Here is a 20,048-nt window from a genome sequence, read left to right on the forward strand (position 1 = left end):
AAATATTTTTATTTAAGAATATTTACGTTCTCACGAAAATAATATTCTTAAACAATACTTTCAAAAAAAATATTGACTTGGAAGATTCTCGGTGTTTTCTATAACTTTCACTCGACATTAAAAACAAATTAGTCTCCGAGATTTTCTTATGATCGTTGTTTTCAATGGGAGGTTTATACTTATATTAAAAAGGAGTCTCCAACATATTGATATTATCGTTGGAATTTTTTTGGATTATAATGTCAGTCGGCAAATAAATTTCATATAATGGAGAGCTAATATGCGTAAAAATAGGTTTCTAACAAGTTTATGAAGATCTTATTCCTAATTTCTGGTTTCACATAGATCAAAATTTTCTGCTGCTTGTTATTGCAACAATGAAAGATTTAAGTACTGCACACTTCAAAATTCCTTCGTTCTTCAATGGAGTTCTTGCATGCCTGCCATTGCTGAGCTGAGCAAGTGATTTCTGTAAGACAGCTGCAATGGGCGGCAATGAAATGGATGTTGATGACAAAACTAGTCCCACATAGTGTCTCGGTGAATGACCCAATCGGACCCGTTGAGGGTTTTCGTGCCATCAGCTGTAACGAGATCGTAAGGCGAGTCTTCTGCAAATTCTGTCGGAAGGGACTTCCAGAAGAGAGATGGCTTCCATTCAGCTTCCTTGAGGATTTTCATAACCTCTTCCACTACTACTTTGCTTCCTTCAGCTGACAAATGAATCCCATCTCTGCTAAATGGGGAAATATAAAGTAAATAATTTCTCAATCAGAATGAAGACAGATAAATTGCAATCTATCTTCGAATACGAACTTACGTGAAGCAAACGTTCATCCAATCGTCTCGTTGCTGGATGGCAGTAAAAAGATCAACCACTTTTATATCCATTTCTTGGCACAGTTTTATACAAGCTTGAGAATATGCTTTGCACAATTCATTTGTTCTCACCAGTTCACTCAGAAACTTGCTGCTCAATCATAATCAAAACTGAACCATCTTAGAATAAGAACATAAAGTAAGTAAACAAACGTCGGAGAAAAATGCATTTTTGGGCACCTGTGAGATTCACGAACTTTGGTTTCGTTCACAGGCGGGCAGGTTAGAAAGATAAGGCGTGTTTCATCTGAAAGGCTCTGGTTTTTGAGGATTTACATTAGAATATGCATCAACAATAGTTAACATAAGAAGATAGTGGGCTGATGTTAATATCAAGCTTGTATTTGTAATACCTGGATATGAGTAGCAATTTTTCTCATGTTATCGACGTATTCAGGAAGTGGTACATGAGGGCCAAGGCCCGAAGCATGGGGACCCATTGAATCATTACCACCAAAATAAACTATTACCAAAGAAGGCTGTACAGCAGCATCCTGAGATTATAAATAAATAAATGATATAGCAACAACAGTAAGAGCAAGGTCTTATACTTGAACTATTGTATGATCGTTCCTCACTAATTGATCTTGATTTCCTCAGCCTTCCACGAACTGTTTAAACTTTTGGATTGATTGGCGATTTAATACTACCGTCTCAGGATTACATAGACCAACCTCATACCAACCTCATACCAAGATAATTCAAATTCCATAATAAAAATTGAAAAGGAGGAAGGAAGAAGGTATGTTTTAGTGAACTGAGGGCGTCAGGGCTAGGGGAAAATGCAGGCCCTCAAATTGTCCTTGAGTTTGTACTCTCTTTGTTGATAAATGATATCAAGTTCAATCACTGTCAACGCTTTTCTTGATATGGGTAATTGTGCAGATTAATATGGGAGGGATAGAAATCTTGTACAATCTTATACACAAAGTATGAACCCCCACAAAGCCATCTACATGGAGTATCAATCCTACCAATTTTCTTACAACTATATGTGGTTTCAAACCATTCTCCCGTGAGATTAAAGTGTGTGTAAGTTGTCCAAATATTCATTTTTGAACAAGAAGCTGCCCCTTATATTTATGGTATCGACAATAAAGATAAAAGAAAAGAAAAGTTGGAATGCAATCAAAAGTAACATTAAAAGAAATCCAAATTGTGACAGCCCAATCCCACCGCTAGCAAGTATTGTCCTCTTTCCAACCGATATGGGATCTCACAATCCAACCCCCTTGGGGGCCCAACGTCCTCGCTGACACACCACCCAATGTCTGGCTCTGATACTATTTGTAACAGCCCAAGCCCACCGCTAGCAGATATTGTCCTCTTTGGACTTCCCTTCCGAGCTTCCCTCCAATGTTTTAAAAACGTCTTTGAGGGAGAGGTTTCCACACCCTTATAAACAATGTTTCGTTCCTTTTTCCAACCAATATGGGATCTCACAAGAATTCCTTTCATTCTCTATCCCCTTTTCTCAGGTGTCCTTTGGAAAAAGAGAGCAAGGAAGATAGAGACCATTTCTTCAGTTTTATGGATAAGCCATATTTCTTCTGTTCTATGGGAGCTTTTGATGGAGAGAAAGGAATCTTCCAAAATAAAGGAATGAATTTTGACTTCTCTTGGGATGTAATCCCTTTACACTTTAGTTGGAGTCTCTTATCTCTTTATACTTCATTTACATCATTCCAATCAGATGAAAGAATTTTATTGTCCACTTATCATACAACTATACAATAACTTAAAAAACCCAAATAATTAAGATAAGTTATGACAGATACCATTCTATTGTTCTCTGATCCCTAAAATGATTAAGAATTATAGAACTCATTATTCAAAATCTATCATATAAATAATAAATCCATATATTATGCACATGGTATCAAACTATATTTATTGTATTATAACTCTATATGTGCCAATGGTGTAATCATAATTCATATAATACAGACACAATAAGATAACAAACTCAATTATTCTACATATTTTAGTACTATATAGATCGTAAGCACAATTTTTAGTAATTTTTACCGGAGGAAAAATAGTCAAACAGTCATATAATTCTAGCATTCTTAAGGATATCGCGAGTATAAACAGACACTGACAAATTCCGAAGCATTTAACACAATACCTTTGGAAAAATCTGATCAAGAACCTGTATGGCACGCCGAGAGTTCCAACTTAAGTACCCTCGGAGAAGAATATCAGCCTGAAGGGAAGGAGGCTCAAGATAAAATTGTCACAAAGCATACAATAATGCAGGTACAGAACTCAAAATCACAAACAGAGTAGCAACAATTTGATTTCAGTCTGGAAGCCTACAAGACAGAAAGCCTTTAGCACTACCATCAATTTCATGTTCATTCCCCATGTTAGATCATCCCACTTCTCTTTCCGGAGGCTAAGGATCATCCCACTTCTCTTTCCGGAGGCTAAGGATTTCTACCCATTCAAGGGGAATGCAATAGCCCAAGCCCACCGTTTGTAGATATTGTCCGCTTTGGCTCGTTACATATCGTCGTCAGCCTCACGGTTTTAAAATGTGTCTACTAGAGAAAGGTTTTCATACCCATGTAAGGAATGTTTCGTTCCCCTCTCCAGCCGGATGGTGTGCCAGAGAGGACGCTGAGTCCCAAAAGGTGTGGAAAGGGGAACAAAACATTATAAGGGTGTGGAAGCCTCACCCTAGTACGTAACGGGCCAAAGCGAACAATATCGGCTAGGATATCAGAGCCAGACACCGGGCGGTGTGCTAGCTAGGATGCTGGCACCCAACGCTCGAAAACATCTATTAGTCTCTAAGCTTGCACGCCATTCAACTACTTTCATGCGACAACAGTATGATTCTACTCCATTTAGTTGCCAAAATAAAGTGAGATATTAAATCTTAGGTAGGTGAGAATCATGGCTCGAACACATTCAACTAGGTAAAATAATAATGATGATGATGATGATAAAATAGAGCACAAATTCTATTTTCAGGCTTCACAGGAGAAGCATCAAAATCCAAACGTAACAAAAGGGCTTCCATGTACAATCTCCCTTCATATCAAGCATTCAACAGATCACAGAGCAACAAAAGCAAAAAGAACAAATCAAATTCAACAGAGTCATCAAACTGGTGGTGGATTTCCCTTGTGGGCATTCTAAAAGTAGCACAAGAGCCTAAACATTCCAACAAAGCAAAACCAAAAGAAAAAATAGAGAGAAAAAAGAAAGAAGGGTTACTTTGCGGGCATAAACATCGGCGAGAGTAGCACCCCAACCGCCATTGGAGAAGCTGAACTGAGTAATGGAAGATCCAAAAAGAACAAACTGAGGTCTGGAAGGTCCTACCATGTCGGTTGTCACTCAATCGAACGGAAACATCCAAAAAGAGGAAAGGAAAAAGAAGAAACAGAGGAGGAAACGCCGATTCTACTCCCTCTTACCCGGAGAAAGTTAAGGCGACGACTACGAGAGAGAGAGAAGACGGATCAAATTGAAAATGAAATTTGAAAATGGGTTGCAGCTGCTCCACAACATTCATTTCACACATTTTATAAACCGCTCATCTTGTTGCGCTCCGCCATATCTTACCTCCCACCGATTTCACTTTTTTTAATCTTTCCATAAAAATACTAAAATTTTCAGAGAAAAAAAAAAAAAAAAAAAGTTGTTATTTTAGTTGAACACCTCTCACAATTTAGATCTCAAAATATTAGTGTATAACTTCAACAAGTTACATTAAAATTAGCTAGTCATTATGATGTGACATAAGAGAATAAATCAACTACTACATTATATTTAATTAACCTAGTACTAGTTTGATTAACAAATTAACCTAGTACGGCTCGACCCGTTACACAAACTCATTCATTCGATATAAATACATTATTTGTTCATCTAACCAAACAAAACACAATTTTCTACCTAACAACCTAAGCTAGTAGATCTTGTCTGTTTTGATCTATTACATATAATAGGAAGAGATTTCCACACCTTGAATGTTTTGTTCTCTTCTCTCATCGATGTGGGGTTTCGCAATCCACTTCTGGGAGTCAACGTCCTTGTTGACACACCCTTTGTTGTCTAGTTCTGATATCATTTGTAATAGTCTAAGTCTATCCTAATAGATATTGTAACACATGTCTACTGAATCGATATAAGATAATGATTCTTTTGTGGTAGAAAGTGATCGAGATGTTTGGGGCAAGTTTCATGTAGGGGGTGGAAAAAAAAGCAGACATAGTTAGAAGCAAATATGGATGGGTCAAGGGTTTGACATGTCTTAAAACCACCATACCTATCTAAAATCAACCAACTTATCATTAAATGAGGAGTCCTTATTTCCATTTGAAAATAAATATATATAATTTTGGTAGGGATTCGAACCTCTTACACACAATCAAGTAGAAGATTTCACAGCCCAATGGAGCAGCAAAGGATGGGGCTTTATAATTGGTACAACTTGGGCTCATTTTGTATTCAACTACCCATATATAACCCCATCTTTAGAAGTCTTGTATTCAATCAAAACCCTAATTATGAAATATATAAATACTCGAGATAAGACCGATAAGTTTCGTTCCGTCTATCAATTCTATATGAATAGGAGAAAATAATTACGAAAGTTCTTCGTTTCGGACGGACAATGCAGCATATTTGATCAAGTTGTATGTCATTGTCGATCATTCAGTTCGAGCTTAGGATTTATTTGAACCCTATTATTAAAAAGAAAAACCCTCGAATTTTAAAAAACACAAAACGTGTATTCTAGAAATTAAGCAAAGGAAAAAAGAAAAAAAAAACTTACAAATGAAGATACACGTAAAGATGTGAAGGGAAAAGGAGGGTGAATTTTTATGCGTGTGGTATGCGTGTGTGGGCCACATCATACAGTCACGTGTCTTCTGAGCTGAGGTATGCTTGGGGTTCGTGTTGTCAAGCCAAAGCCACGTGGATGTTTTTGTTCTTATAACGTCATGGGTGATTACATTTCCACGTGCCACGTGACTATTGTATCGTCATGACACGTGGCGTTTTGTACAAGGGAAGCCATATCCAAATTATCTATTTTAGGGTCATTTTATTTATTATTGTTGTTGTTATTTTAGCAAAAAAGAAAAAAAAAAAAGTCAAAATATTAATAAATATATGATAATATAATAATATTGTTGTCAAATGGGGGCTATTATCGTTTCTTGCGTTCTTCATTGACTGCTCTAATTTGTCAACCCCCACCAAATATTTATCACCTTAATTCCTCGTTTTTCTTTTCCATTTTTTGCTCAATTTTAAAACACAAACATAGAGATTAAAATATTCATCCAAATATCAATCCGAGCCGAGTTTAGTACAAAAGAAACAAAGCTTCAAGTGTTCGATAACTCGTTCTATTATATATTTTAGACTAAATTAATAAAAATGTCGGTAAATTTTATACGTTGTCTCAAAATAAAAACTTCAAAAACAGCTTTTAACTCGTTTAAAAACTTCAATAATGTCGGTAGATCAGTATATGAACGAAATTGTTAGTACCACGTTTTAAATATATCTATAAACTTTAAAAAATAAAACTCTTTAAATATTTAGAAAAAATAAAAAATAAATATTAAAACCCGAGAGTAATAATTTTTTAATTTTTTTTTCATAAAAGTTTATTATTGTTACTTTTAAAATTTTATGAGTATTTATTAGTACGTGTAAATGTATTTTATAACTTTTAGAAATTGTGATAGGTATTAATAATTTTTTTTAAAAATTAAGGTATTTTTATTTTATTAAAAGTTGAAAATTATTTATAAATATTTAACTATCCAAATTTAAAAAAATATATTTATGGGTATTTTTTATTAATTTAGCCGACATTAAATAAAGAATTAAAGAATGATAAAATAATATATTTTTATTTACAGAAACTTATATTTCTAAAAATCCATCCAAATTAAAAAAAAAAAAAAAAAAATCAAATTAGTATCTATATTATGGTAAAATAGCTGATAGACAATTTGGTTTCCTTATTTATTGATTGATTAATCAATTGTCAATTATAATTAAATGTTACTTTAGTTAGGGGAAGATTAGTGGACTATCCCATCTTAGGTTTGGATTTATTAAATGACCTAACCCTAGAATTTGAAATTTGATCAAATTTATCATGTGGTGATTCGATAATCGATATACAACAAACTTAAACGTGTCTCATAGTGTCTAAAGTAGGTTCTGAAGTCGAAGTTTTCCCACAAATTAATTTTAAACCTTTATGTAACTTCATAATTTCAATTTTATCTAAAAATTCATTAAGAGTAGTTGGTCAGATTTTTTCGATCTGTATTTATAGTAAATACTTAGAGACATGTTTTAAAACTATAATATCAGTTGTTAATTTTGACTCATACCGAGATAATCGTCTACGTGTCGGAGTGGAACATCCATTTTTGACTTTATTTGATCATTATTTGGTATAACAAGAAAAAAATGTTTTTTTCCTTTGAAATTCTAAAATTAAAAAAAAAATAAAAAAATTGTGGGTTTTGATTATCTTGTTACGTACACAATCTTAATTCCACAAGCTTTATGACACACGCAATGATCTAACTTATTAAAAGATATATATAGATATATTTAATTTCATAAAATCTAATTTTTTTAATAAAAAATTTAAATCTTTTCTGAATTTATTTTTATAATATTGATGCTGATGATGGAAATTTGTTTAATTTAATAAAAATAATAAATGAAACGTGTTAGCATTCCTTGTGACGATACTAATTTTTTATTCGAGAAGAAATTAGCTAATTATTCACTTAAAAAAAAAGACTCATAATTTATTTATTTTTAATGAATTAATTTAAAATAATTGAACGAGTAATTAATTTTTTTTTTTATTAATTGATATTAAAAATGGTTAAATTTGTGAAATATTTCGAGACTAAGATCTCCATATATTTTTTTAATTTCATGTAAATGGATTGGTTAAGATAAGAATAAACGGATCTTAATACCAAATCCAACCACTCTTTTAATCTAACAAATTTCAGTAAATTAATATATAGTTTAATTAATTTAAAAAATTGTATTATTTTAAACGACGACGTTAAAGAATATATTGAAGTAGGTGTTAAATTTAAATTAAATTATGATTAATCCAGTCAGAAAAAAGGAATTAAAATATTGATTAAGATGTGATTTAAATATTAAAATTATATTACACTCCAAATAATTACAATTCTCAATCACAAAAATTGATCCACGTGATCACATGGCTTAAAATCAAGATTTATGATTCTCTTAAAAGAGTAAATAATATATATAAAATCATTCCATTTAAATTATTAATGTAATAAAATAGAGTGATAATTAAAAGAGCAACCGTCATATTATTACACTCTTCAAGCCACTGTTAACACGTTTTTAGGCTTTCACACGCTTATAAAGGTGGTAAGATTTCACAATTCATCCCTTTGTGGACCCAGTTTCCATAAGGTTATCCTCTCTAATTGATGTGAGATATCATAATTTACTCCATTCGAGATCGAGCGTTCTCGCTGACACTTATTATTTCTCTAATTGATATCGGACCTCTCAAATCTATCTCCTTCGGGCTCTATCGTCCTTGTTGACATACTGCCTCTTGTCCATCCCTTTTAGGACGGAGGATATTGTTCTCTTTGAGTTTTTCTCTACAAGTTTTTCCTGAAGATGGAGTAAAATGTGAGGGTAACCTATCTAGGTATTGCCGTTAAGACGGGGAATTGGGCGCAACACGCAGAAAATAAAAGGAGTTCCCTTTGGACTGTGTAATGTTGAAGGTATTTGCGATGCCCACAATTTGAGTCAACAACTTCCCCCCCTCTCTCTCTTTAGTCCTCTTCTTTGACGAGCTTAAAAATGTCCGACTCCCCATTTTCCTTCACCCACCTTCGTTCTACATACCCACCACCACAGCACCAAGAACAGGGCAAGCCAGAGCTCTAAAGAAACAGAGCAAAACCCCCCCAAGAACAGAGCAGAAGCAATCCAATTCGGACAAATGGGTTTCTTAAAGGAAGAGAAATCGAAGCGTTTATGGAGAGGAATCAAGACCCTTTTCTTCTTAATCACCATGTTGATTTCCCTTCTCCTTTTCTCTGCCCCTGTTCTTCTCGTTATTGCCGATGCCCTTCTCTCTGCTTCTCTTTACCCTTACTCTTTTTCCCTCAACTCCCTCCCTTCCCATCTCAAAAACTACGATTTTCGATCCTCCCTTATCGATATCCCCCTGATTTCATTCGCCAGATCCGCCATAATTATTTGTAAGTTCTAATTAAGACACACCCATGTGGGTGGAATTGAGTTTGTTTGTTCGTTTGTTTCTGGGATTGGGTTTTGATTCAATTCCTCTGTTTGGGTGTAGGTGTTTATAGCTTTTGCGATGGACCCAGGCTCTCACGAGGGCCGTATTTGGGGATCACGACGTTTTGTTCTGTGATTTCTTTGGTTTATGTTTCGTTGAAGGCTTCGTTTGTGTTTGATGGTGGCTTGTCGGATGTCCGTCGAGGAGGAGGGTATGCGAGAGGCATGGAAGTGGCTTTGTTTATGTGCTCTTTGGCTTTGGCTGTTGGACATGTCGCTGTGGCGTATAGAACGAGTTGCAGAGAGAGGAGGAAGCTTCTGGTTTACAAGATTGATATCGAAGCGGTAAGTGTTCGATGTTTTGCCTCTGAGAAACATTGCTTCCAAATTCTTTTGAACTAATCTTTATTTATGACTATGTCAATGAATTATTGATATAAACTAATCTTTATTTATTCCATTATGATATTCTCTCCATGATTGATAATCTTTTTAATAAGAGAATTGATATGGGTTGGCAATTATATTCAATCGTAGTTGTCATAGAGCTGTAATAGCATCAAGCTCTTGATCATATGCCATGTGCTTCTGAGGCCACCTTTTGGCATATCATAAGCTGAGCTTCCAAGGACTTGGGAGAACGTTATCCTTCCTAATTATTGTCGACCAACTTCTTCTAGATTACATAGAAAAGACTCTGAGAGATTGATTATTGTTAGAACAATGGACCTCTCCATATTATAACGTTGTCTTGTTTGGACTCTAGCTCCTACGAGTTTTTATACCAAAAGAGTTGTCTTTATATGCCTAGATCGTTACTACTTTTAACTGATTTCGGCTCTCATCACCGACGCGATGTTACTCTATCACAAACTAACTTTTTTCCTTGTTTTTGTCTCAGGTTTCGGCTTGCAATAGTGGTTTTCCTAGGTACCAAAAGATTCTTCAAGAGGAAAGAGTGAAGTAAAAACACCATCTCAGGAGATCAAAGCTTGTTTCCATCTAACTTGTTTCACCCCAGTCTTCAGATTCAGGTGAGGTTATGAAAAATTTCTACACATTTTCTTTAACATCCGCCAACAAAAACATTACAAAATTGAGTTATGTTAAACACGTTGAGAATAGAGAAAGTGCACACAAGTTTTTCATTCTCGAAGCAATCTTATTTGGGATCTGATTTCAACCTGTTTTTTTGTGATACAGATTTTTAGGTAATGACTTGAAATCAGTGGTTTTGGAGATTCTGGAGGTGCAAAGCTTACTAACATCTTAATGTTGTCTGTAAATTTGTTGGTTGGGTCATACTGGTGATATAGAAACATACGATAAATTTACCTCATATTTAAGCATCAAGTTTATGTGATGTAAAATGTATAGTTTGGATCAGAACAAATAAAATGGTAAAGAACCTTTTGTGATCTTATTATGATGGTTCGTTCAGCTTCAATCTCCCTCTCGATTCTTTTGCCGACATACAATTTTCATGAAATTGAAGATGTTTGTTTGTATTGTTATATAATTAAATAGTCACTGAATATATTTAAAGATCGTTTAAGATACGTAAATAACATCTAAAAGCAAATTAGACGGGGAGAAAACAATATCAGCTCAAAAATAAAATAAAAATTTAATGATAATTTTAATTTATTTATAATTAATTGATTTTAATTATATGTCTATTAATTTTTTTTTTTTTTTAAATTATGTTTCTAATATTTTGGAATTTAAAAAATGTAAATTTTCAAAATTTAATGACTAATTTAAAAAATGTATCAAAGCTAAGTTAATGCGCCTCTAACTTCGACAAGAACTTCGGCTTCTCCATTCGAGAGCAAGATCGGCGATAACACGGTTCCAGAACGACGATGAGGTATAATGTGGACCTGAACGAAGCTGATTCTGAACCCCGTCGATCTCTAACCCCAAAACTGGACGTCGATTGGGTTCCTCTCAAGACCCACCCCGTTTTCACCGCCGCCACTGCCGTCGACTATGGCGATTCTGTTTCTCCGCCTCTCAGAAGCCTTCTGGTCTCGGACGGCGCCTCTCGTCTCTACTTTTGGGACTCCACTAAACTTTGCTTGCACCGGATTTCCATCCGCCTCGGAGAACCTGAACCCACCTCCGTCCTCGCCGCTTCTCCTTCTAAAGTCGGTTCACTTCCCTCGTTTCTCTTTCTGAAGCAGATTTTAGAGAGCAAATCCCTTTGTTCTGAACTGTTCTATGTTATGTTTTCCCCCATTTTTTCTAGTCATTCTTCATAATCTCAGTTGCTTTGAACAGGTGTTGCAACCAGATGTGCCACTCGACTTCGTGGTGCATAAGATTTCCATCAATAAGAATGGATCGGCAATAGCCCTTGTGGGTCCAGGCGGGTTGTGGATAATGTACCTCTATGGTCACAGTTCGACCAGAGATAGTAGCACTGTCATCTGTAGGTGAGGAGGAGGCACTGCCTTAGTTAATGCTTTAAGTTTTTTCTTATATGTTGTTGTTTGCTTATGTTAAGCTTCAAAGATTCATACGTCTTGTTCTTATGTTTCCCATTTTATGTAAAAGGATGTCATAACACGTTTTCCACCAAGTTCTTTCTTAAAGAATCTGTCAATTGCTTACAGGACTGTTAGAGTTGGTCCACAAATCTACAATGGTGACCACGATGTCATACGCACGCTTCAAGTTTCTTGGCACCCATATAGTAACTTCCATCTTGGAGTCCTTTCATCTGATTCTGTTTTCAGGTACTAAATTTCCTGAATAAAGACATTTTATGCATATTTCATGAAGGAAATGCTTATATCTACTGCAATTTCATTTTGAATACTTAGTTAGACATTTTATGGGCCTTACAAGTCAACTTGAGTATAATCATCGAGGCTTAGGGGTAGGTTTTCAACATATTGTAGCTTTTTAAAGGTTTGGAGTCATGCTTTGCTGCTTGAGTTCTTGTTGTTATTCCTGTCAAATATTTCAATATGTGGCTTCAACCAATGTCCTTATAATGTCATGTTTAATGCCAAAGACCCAAATATAACTGCATGGGCTAAATTTTGATCAGGTCTTTGGTGAGACTCAATTTTTTTATGAACGGATCAGTAAACAAAGGGAGATTTGAGAACCCCCCAACCCTCCAAGACACTCAAAGCACGAGTCTTTCTATCGATACCAAAAATATACCTCCTCTCTTTGCTGAAGGTTCCCTTAAAACCCAAGAAAAACTCACCTCACAACTCTCCTCTCAACTAAAATTATTCTTTGGGCTCCACAAAACTACGAAGGCATGTACCTGTCCCCTACTCATTACATAGCTCTCCCCTTCCTGCTTTCTTACGTTTATAGAAATTGGTAATTTGGGGTCTGTCAATCTTTTTAAGACCAACTTAAACTCATATTCATGTTGCTTTGTGGGCTAGGTTTCAACTTACACATCCGTATGGGGAATGGTTCATTTTTCAGTTAGTTTTATTTCAGAGTTATTGATGGTTTCTCTTTGCTCTTTCTCTTGCATTGACAAAATCTTGTTACTACTAGTCTACTGGGAATGGAGAGTAGAATTTTTGTTCGTTATTCACCTTTTCCGGTTGTGGCTTAAGAACAGTTCACTGATCACCTGTCCTGAATGGACTCCCTTTTTCTCGTTCAAGATTGCATTCAGAAAACTATATGTAGCTTGTTGCAAATAATTAAGTATAAGATTCCTCTTTGTAGAGATGGTGCTGATATTTCAAAATATGAAGTTTGTCTATGTTTGCTCCAACGTGCGTGGTTGATTAACCATAAAAATCAAATTCCTTCTAAATGTTGCCATTGCAACTTAGTTTTTCCTGAACATCTGATCTGGGGTGGCTTATTGTTCAACTCCTTTTCCTTTCAGGCTTTTCAATTTGTCTGCAGATGGTGTGCAACCAGAGCAAGAATATTATCTACAGCCAGTGGAACCTGGTCAATCTAAAAATGCCTCGTCAATCTGCCCTGTTGATTTTTCATTTGGGGGAGATCACTTGTGGGATAAGTTCAGTGTAAGAACATTCATTGGAAATTTGTCATCTCAAATTTGGATAATTTAATATTTTTTCTTTATAATGATGAAAACTTATCTCATTGGCTTTCCGTTTTATCTTGCCCAGATATTTACTTTGAGCATTCTAAATTTTTTATGATTAATTTGATGTTGTGTCAACACATAAATCAAAAGTTCAACCTGTTCTTATGACTTTTTTTGCAATCTCCTCTACTAACTTTCTATGTTCTGTCCATTTGGTGCACCACTATGCCTTTAGAATCGGTAATCTCAAGCCAGATTAAATTTTTATATCTTGCTATGCATTAAAATGTATACATTCAGGATATTTCAGTAAACTTCTCAATATGTAGGATCTTAAATCTGATGTTAGTTCTACTTCTCAATGCATGAAAAACTGTTGCTTTCTTCATTATACCATGGCGAGTGGCTAAGATTCATCCCTTAAACAGTTTAAGGACCAACATTACAATTTAAAAAATCCACTCACGCACTATACCTGCAGGTGTTCGTTTTATTCAGCGATGGTTCAATTTACATCCTCTGCCCTGTTGTTCCATTTAGAAGGTACTCAATTTCTCACATCTATCCTTTAAATGACTATTGGATATCAAGAACATTCAATTACAATTACTGAAGACAGACACTTATTTGTTTCTCGTTCTTCACATATTTAGTTGTGTAAAACATGTCAAGATGATATTCAGAGGGGATGCTTTCCCCCATCTTCTATCATGAAATCATAAATGATGAGTCAAGTTTCCACTTTTGAACTACAAGAAAATCTTGTGTCTGACTAGTGCCTTATGGTTTCTAAGTCGATTAATGGATAGAACTATATATATTACTATCTCTAAGTCGGTGCTTTGTCCTTGACAGCACTTACAAGTGCGAATCTATATTGGAGATTTATAATGATGCTCAGTCCTTTGGGTTAAAATCAGCCAATCCAACAGCTGTCAGTAATTCCAGTCTTGCAATCTCTTGGTTGGAAGAAACTTTTCCAAACTTAGTTCAAGCAACAGATGGAGGAGATATGACTGTGATAGTAGCCCATCCTTGTGCTTTATTTGATGCGTCACTTGCATTGCAGGTATGAGACATTTTCAGTGGATGCATTTGGTGGTTGGCAGTGTCCCTAGATTATATATATCTATATATCTATATGTGTGTGTGTGTTATTATCAAATTTTTAGTGGTATGGCATGTGCATGGGTTGTAGTATACTCTTAGTTCTGGGTTTAGTGGAATCCTTAATCTTCATATGACATGGTCTTCCAGGGGCCTTTGAGGAGAGCATGTAATAATGGAAATGAAGGAGATATATCAATTAAAGGTGCAGAATGTGAAGGTCGTGCAGTAAGTTTACTATATAAGCTAATCAGCAAAGACTCAGTTCTTGTGACAGCGTGGAGTGGTGGGCAACTGCAGATAGACGCCCTTGCGGATGAAATTCAACCTGTCTGGAATCTTGGTAGTCCCCCACGTGTACATGTTGATCCGAACGACAATATTCTTGGACATGCTATGATATGTGAACTGATCACCGGGAAGCTCTCCGAGGTGAAGCTTGATCAACCACTTGATTACACAGTTTGGTTGGGGCTCCCTCCCCCTTTGCTGAGACTGGCTATTGTAGATCTGGCCCTTCCAAAGAAGATGGAGAGATGTTCTCTGATAATGATGTTTGTCGATAAACTTATGGATGAAAGAATTTATGCTCTTCATAATGGAGGTATAGACTCAATTATATTGCATTTTCTCCCATTCACAAGTCAAAGCAGAGGACAGGACCAGACTATGAAAACTCCCTCTGTTCATCCTGTTCTGAATACCTGCCAGGGAGACACTTCCAACCCATTTCCGCTTTGTGGTTTTGCCTCATTATCCGATTCATTTGGATATTCTTGGATTGTGGGAGTCACCATTTCTCAGGAATGTATTGTTCTAGAAATGAAGACTTGGAACCTTCAAGTCCCAGTTCAGTTTAGCAATTTCCTAAATGAGGGGAAATTAGCTGCCACAGCGACAGGAGAGAAGAACGAAAGTGAAAGATCCGAAATTATAAGCAAAAATCTTCTCAGCGGACCTAAGGTGGTTCTCCTTCCTCAATCCTCATCAAATATGCGTTCTGTGACTGCTGATTCGATCGAAGGTCGGTCCATGCTTCATCAGTATTTCAAGCTCTTCCATGAAAATTATGTGGAGTATGCACACACGGTAATTGCAAATTTACTGCAGAACTATGAAGTGTTTTGTCAACTTCTTCAGATAATTTTAGATAGTTCAGCGCTGTGTGTGTAATATCAAAATTTCCCCTTCCTTCTTACCTTCTACCTCCTGCAGGTATACTATGAGCTCAAGCAGCATGGGCCCGAGTTGAAGAGGTTAATTGACGATCAGCAAGCTCGTTTAAGAGAGGCACAACAAAAGCTCTTAAAAGTAGGAGGGAAACAGGAACTATTGGAGGACAGGATAGAACGTGCAATCAAACTGCACAATGTTCTGGAAGAACGGATACATCGGTTGAAGAACTTGCCAGGAGCTCACAAAAGGCCATTGTCCAAAGCAGAAAGAGAGTTCAAATCGACACTTGGTAATAAATTCTCAGCCACGATACTTGAATCTGTTTGCTTGCTTATGACTTATTAAAATCAATTTCATTTGATATTTGAAAGGGTGAGAAGTGTTTGGTTACTTAGTTAAGCATGTATAGAAGAAATGGGTTTAAATATATTATGAACTTCGAACTTTTAGATTTGCCCATTTCTTGAAAATGAAGAGAAACCCAAATATAGAGTTGAGTTCATAAATTTCATATTATAACAAGATAATACTTTGTTGCCATCCAGACCACTTTACAGGTGTGGAGGTGGATGCTTTGCATACTTCAATCGATACGCTAACTGCAAGACTAAGGAGGTACACCAATTCTTCAAAGAACAACAATCTAGTAAACCAACAGCACAAAATTCACAGGAGAAACACCTGTGTTCAAGGCTCTCAGATCTCCCAACTCAAATCGTCGCTTGAGAAACTCTCCCTTCTCAATGCCGAGAATGCCAAAAAGGTTAAACTAGTTGAATCTACAATCAAAAGCAAGGAAGCGAACCGATGCTGATATCTTCTCTGTGTTTGAGTATTTGAGTATGTGCAATGGAATTGCGATTGTTGTCTGACTGACTTTCTGTGAAGAAGCCTGTCTCTAACCCCACATACTGCACATATTCAACTCAAATCATCTGAATTTTGAAGCCAGGAGATCATCTGACCAGAAGATTTGTAGGTAGAAGGCAGTGTTTGATTTTGATTGGCTAGAAAATTGGTGCTCTTGGGAAGTGGCCGCCGAGAGAAGTGATTCATTGGCTGTGTACTGTTTGAGTTACTGCTTCATATTGTGTGTACTAAAACTCATTAATTTACCATATAATCTTATTCATACAAGATCAAGAGAGAGATAGATTGAAACCCCAAGTCATAGATGAGTGTCTTTACATTGTGTTGTTTCGTCCTTACGGGTGACGTAGATAGGATAGCGTTTCTGTGTTCTTGTAGTCGGGAAAAACACCAACTTATCATCTTCTGCTGGAACCCATCTGAAAATCATAGATCTTTAGTAGAGTTGCTTCCATATTTAAAACTTTGTTCAAGACATTACTAATACCTGAATTGCGTAACAAGATGATGAAGGAAAACAGAGAGTTCTACTCTGGCAAGCTCGTAACCAGGGCATAACCTCGGACCTCCTCCAAATGGTGTAAATGCATTTGTGGTCGACCCCAAGCCGTTCTGCTCGGTTGCAGAGATAAAAGTTAGGAATGGTAAAGTATAGAGAGGATTGAGATTTGACAGATTGTACCTGTTGCTGCCATCTCCATGGGTTGAAGGAGTGAGCATCGTTGAAATGATGATGGTTCATATGAACGGCACGAAACGATGCAAAAACCCTCCATCCCTTTGGAATTGTATAACCACCTGAATCAATCAATGTTGTTAGGTAGACGTATGTTTGATTCATATAATAAGGATCGAAGAATTAGTATGTAGTTAGTTACCTTTGATATTCACATCAGTGATTGCTCTCCTAAAAACTCCACTGATTATGTTGCCGACTCTCAATGTTTCATTTACAACCTTTATTATAGAAAGAAATAATAAAGGAATGAATATGAAATTATTAAAATATTTAATTTAGGGTATAAAACATACTCACACATTGGGTGAAAGGCATGGACTTGTAATCATTCCATTGGAGGAGCTGTTGCTCTGATTCCTTCTTCCTTCCTTTGATTTTCTCCTGCTCTTCCTGTAACCACCCCCATTCCTTTTGTTTCAATCAACATTATCCTCAACAACCACATCAATCACGACAATCTCAAATTACCAATTTGCCCCTATTATCGTTTTTAGTACTAATATATATCAACTTCAACACAACTCAACTAGTTTAGTTATATACTATCTACTAAAACATTAAAAGTTTCTAAATATCGTCTGAGGATGGATGGTGGTGACCCGGGAGGAGGGTAGAGGACAATAGAAGGGTATTTTTGTAATTTCAGGCGACGGGACAGAGTGACCAAATTTGTAATTTCACATTTTTTTTTCTTATAAATTAAAAAAAAAAAAAAAAAGAGAAGAAATTAAGTGGATTTGGGTCTTACCTTTGACTTTTACCAAAAAATATTAATTATAATGTAATATCCCCTTCTCTCTGTCTTCTGCTATTTTATGTACTTTCTTCCATCTCTTCCCTTTCACTCTTTTGACTCTTTTACCCTTTCTTGTTTCTTTTCTTCTTTTTCTTTTTTTAAATTCATGTATCTAAGTCAATATAATAATAATAATAATAATAATAATAATAATAATCATAAATAAATAAATAAATAAATAACATAATAAACTAATTTCAATTAAAAAAAATAGTTTATTAAGAGGTGCACGTGGATAGCTTTAAACAAATACAAAAATCCACATCATCAATATCCAAGTAGGATCTACGGTCTCACAAGATATATATATATATTGTTTTTTTTTAAAAGAAAAATATTGAAATTAGAGATAATGGATATGAGGTTGAAGTGAAGGACAGAAAAGTAAATGGCATTGATATTGGAATTTTCCGCCCCCACTATTCCATAATTGAAAATAAATAAATTAAGGGGACCGGAAAGTGACCTGTAATTGGGCTAAAGCCAGTGGAGTCTCCGTCAGAAACTTGACGGCCAGCGTCATGGTAGTTGACGTCGTTTCATACCCCGCCACCAATAGAGCCAATAAGAAATCTACTATTTGCTCATCGGAGAGGGAGTTCTCTCCGGCCAGCAACGCTCCCAGCATGTCCTTCTTCTTCACTCCACCCTCCCTCTCTTTTCTCCGCTGCCGCACCACCGTCCCCAATTGCTCCGCCACCTTCCTCCGCGCCTAATTTCAAAAGCTTAACTTAATTAAATAAATACTCGTATGTACCATTTCATTTGTCGTATCTCTAATTCATGTATGACGTGACGTTTGATAATGAAATCTCAAGAATACACTGAACTTATAATATCAATATTATTTCCAAATCATATGGGCCCATGAAAGAATTATTACGTGAAAAAAGTATCTCAATTATTTACGATTGAGGTCAACATCTATGTTAGTAAATATTATGCCTTTTGGTCTAATTCTAGTGTCGGGTCAACTCGAAAAAGTTACCTCAATGGCTCGACGGTAAGTGGTGGAAAAGAGAGGGAGAGGGACGGTAAAAAATCCTTCAATGACCAGAAGATATTCCTTCATCAGATTTTGTGTCCATTCACACCGATCAAAGCTCATCAATTGCTTCACGGCTAACTCAAACGTTATCTGAATTTTTTTCAAAAATTAAATTCTATTTTAATATACACAAAAATACATAATTAAGAAAAAAAAAAAAAAAAAAAAAAAAAAAACTTGCATGATCTGTACTGGAAATAGAATTATAGGTTTTTTCTTGTTTTTGTTGCTAACGTGCGCCGGGAATCTCTTGGGGGGGCTCCCGACATTGATAAATAATAATTTTTTTTTTTTTTTTTTTTTTTTTTATTGAAATGGAATTCCATTTTAATTAGAAAAAAGGGAAAAAAATAAATGGTTTTAGAGTACCTTTTTGGCCTCCTCCAAGAGGAAGATCCGGCCGGTCCAGGATTGCAAGTTGAGCCGAATCAACCGGTCCACATCGACCAAAAGACGGTCGCGAATAATGGACGAATTGGCAAAGCTCATAGTCAAAGAATGCATTCTCTTGTGCAAACTACCTTTCATAAGCAACAAAGAATGGTTCCCAAGCAAGTTGGAAATGGAACCGGGGTAGCTACATTCAAAAAGCTTCTCCTCATTCTGAAGAATGAACCGGTTCGTCTCCAAGTCGGCCGAGAAAACCGTCGGCTCGCCAAACAAATGAGTAGTAAAAACCGGTCCAAAGCGGCGAACCCGCTCGTCAATGAAGGGTTCGGGGTTCTCAGTCTTGTAGGCGGAGATGAGGTGAAGGGTCTCACCGATTAAGGGGAGGCCGAGAGTTCCCGGCGGCAGACGCCCTCGCCGGAATGTGGCGGAGCGGAGGAAGAGAAAGAGAGAAGAGGCGAAAAGAGAGGAAAAAAGTAAGAAGAAGAAGAAGAAGAAGAAAGCCATGGGGGATTGAACTGAAAATGGAAAAGGGGAAATGGGTTCTAGACCAAATTTGGAGACATGGAAGGGAAATAAATAAAAATCCGATCTTTAGAGAGAGAGATGAAGAGAGAGAAAGTGTGGAATTGTTGTTTTCAAGGGAAAAACAGGGATGAGGCAGAGCGCACGGGTGTCTTACTGATAA

The 20,048-nt window shown here is 36.0% G+C and overlaps 4 protein-coding genes across 4 annotated transcripts; 2 read left to right on the forward strand and 2 right to left on the reverse strand.

Moving 5' to 3' along the window:
• Nucleotides 1-242: 242 nt before the first annotated feature.
• LOC111782165 (GDSL esterase/lipase WDL1) lies at nt 243-4,472 on the reverse strand. Its single transcript, XM_023662978.2, has 6 exons — nt 4,105-4,472; nt 3,008-3,085; nt 1,233-1,373; nt 1,060-1,136; nt 821-970; nt 243-733 (listed from the first exon to the last, which is right to left on the reverse strand). Exons 1-6 carry the CDS (start codon nt 4,213-4,215, stop codon nt 520-522), a joined length of 771 nt encoding a protein of 256 aa, XP_023518746.1. The 5' UTR covers nt 4,216-4,472; the 3' UTR covers nt 243-519.
• Nucleotides 4,473-8,654: 4,182 nt separating this feature from the next.
• LOC111782172 (uncharacterized) lies at nt 8,655-10,615 on the forward strand. Its single transcript, XM_023662991.2, has 4 exons — nt 8,655-9,152; nt 9,254-9,537; nt 10,094-10,226; nt 10,396-10,615. The coding sequence occupies exons 1-3, from the start codon at nt 8,891-8,893 to the stop codon at nt 10,157-10,159; spliced, it is 612 nt and encodes a 203-aa protein (XP_023518759.2). The 5' UTR covers nt 8,655-8,890; the 3' UTR covers nt 10,160-10,226; nt 10,396-10,615.
• Nucleotides 10,616-10,971: 356 nt separating this feature from the next.
• On the forward strand, nt 10,972-16,687 carry LOC111782181 (nuclear pore complex protein NUP88). Its single transcript, XM_023663003.2, has 9 exons — nt 10,972-11,342; nt 11,476-11,630; nt 11,811-11,933; nt 13,067-13,211; nt 13,719-13,780; nt 14,093-14,306; nt 14,495-15,433; nt 15,560-15,809; nt 16,066-16,687. The coding sequence occupies exons 1-9, from the start codon at nt 11,058-11,060 to the stop codon at nt 16,332-16,334; spliced, it is 2,442 nt and encodes an 813-aa protein (XP_023518771.2). The 5' UTR covers nt 10,972-11,057; the 3' UTR covers nt 16,335-16,687.
• On the reverse strand, nt 15,949-20,015 carry LOC111782190 (3beta,22alpha-dihydroxysteroid 3-dehydrogenase). The gene is made up of 9 exons (XM_023663013.2): nt 19,343-20,015; nt 18,914-19,063; nt 18,392-18,637; nt 17,427-17,519; nt 17,269-17,347; nt 17,073-17,188; nt 16,878-17,002; nt 16,709-16,809; nt 15,949-16,601 (listed from the first exon to the last, which is right to left on the reverse strand). The coding sequence occupies exons 1-9, from the start codon at nt 19,865-19,867 to the stop codon at nt 16,573-16,575; spliced, it is 1,464 nt and encodes a 487-aa protein (XP_023518781.2). The 5' UTR covers nt 19,868-20,015; the 3' UTR covers nt 15,949-16,572.
• Between the last annotated feature and the right edge of the window lie 33 nt (nt 20,016-20,048).

The sequence above is a fragment of the Cucurbita pepo genome, chromosome 1 (assembly GCF_057944985.1).
Source record: "Cucurbita pepo subsp. pepo isolate OVF chromosome 1, ASM5794498v1, whole genome shotgun sequence".
NCBI classification, from domain to species: Eukaryota; Viridiplantae; Streptophyta; class Magnoliopsida; order Cucurbitales; family Cucurbitaceae; genus Cucurbita; species Cucurbita pepo.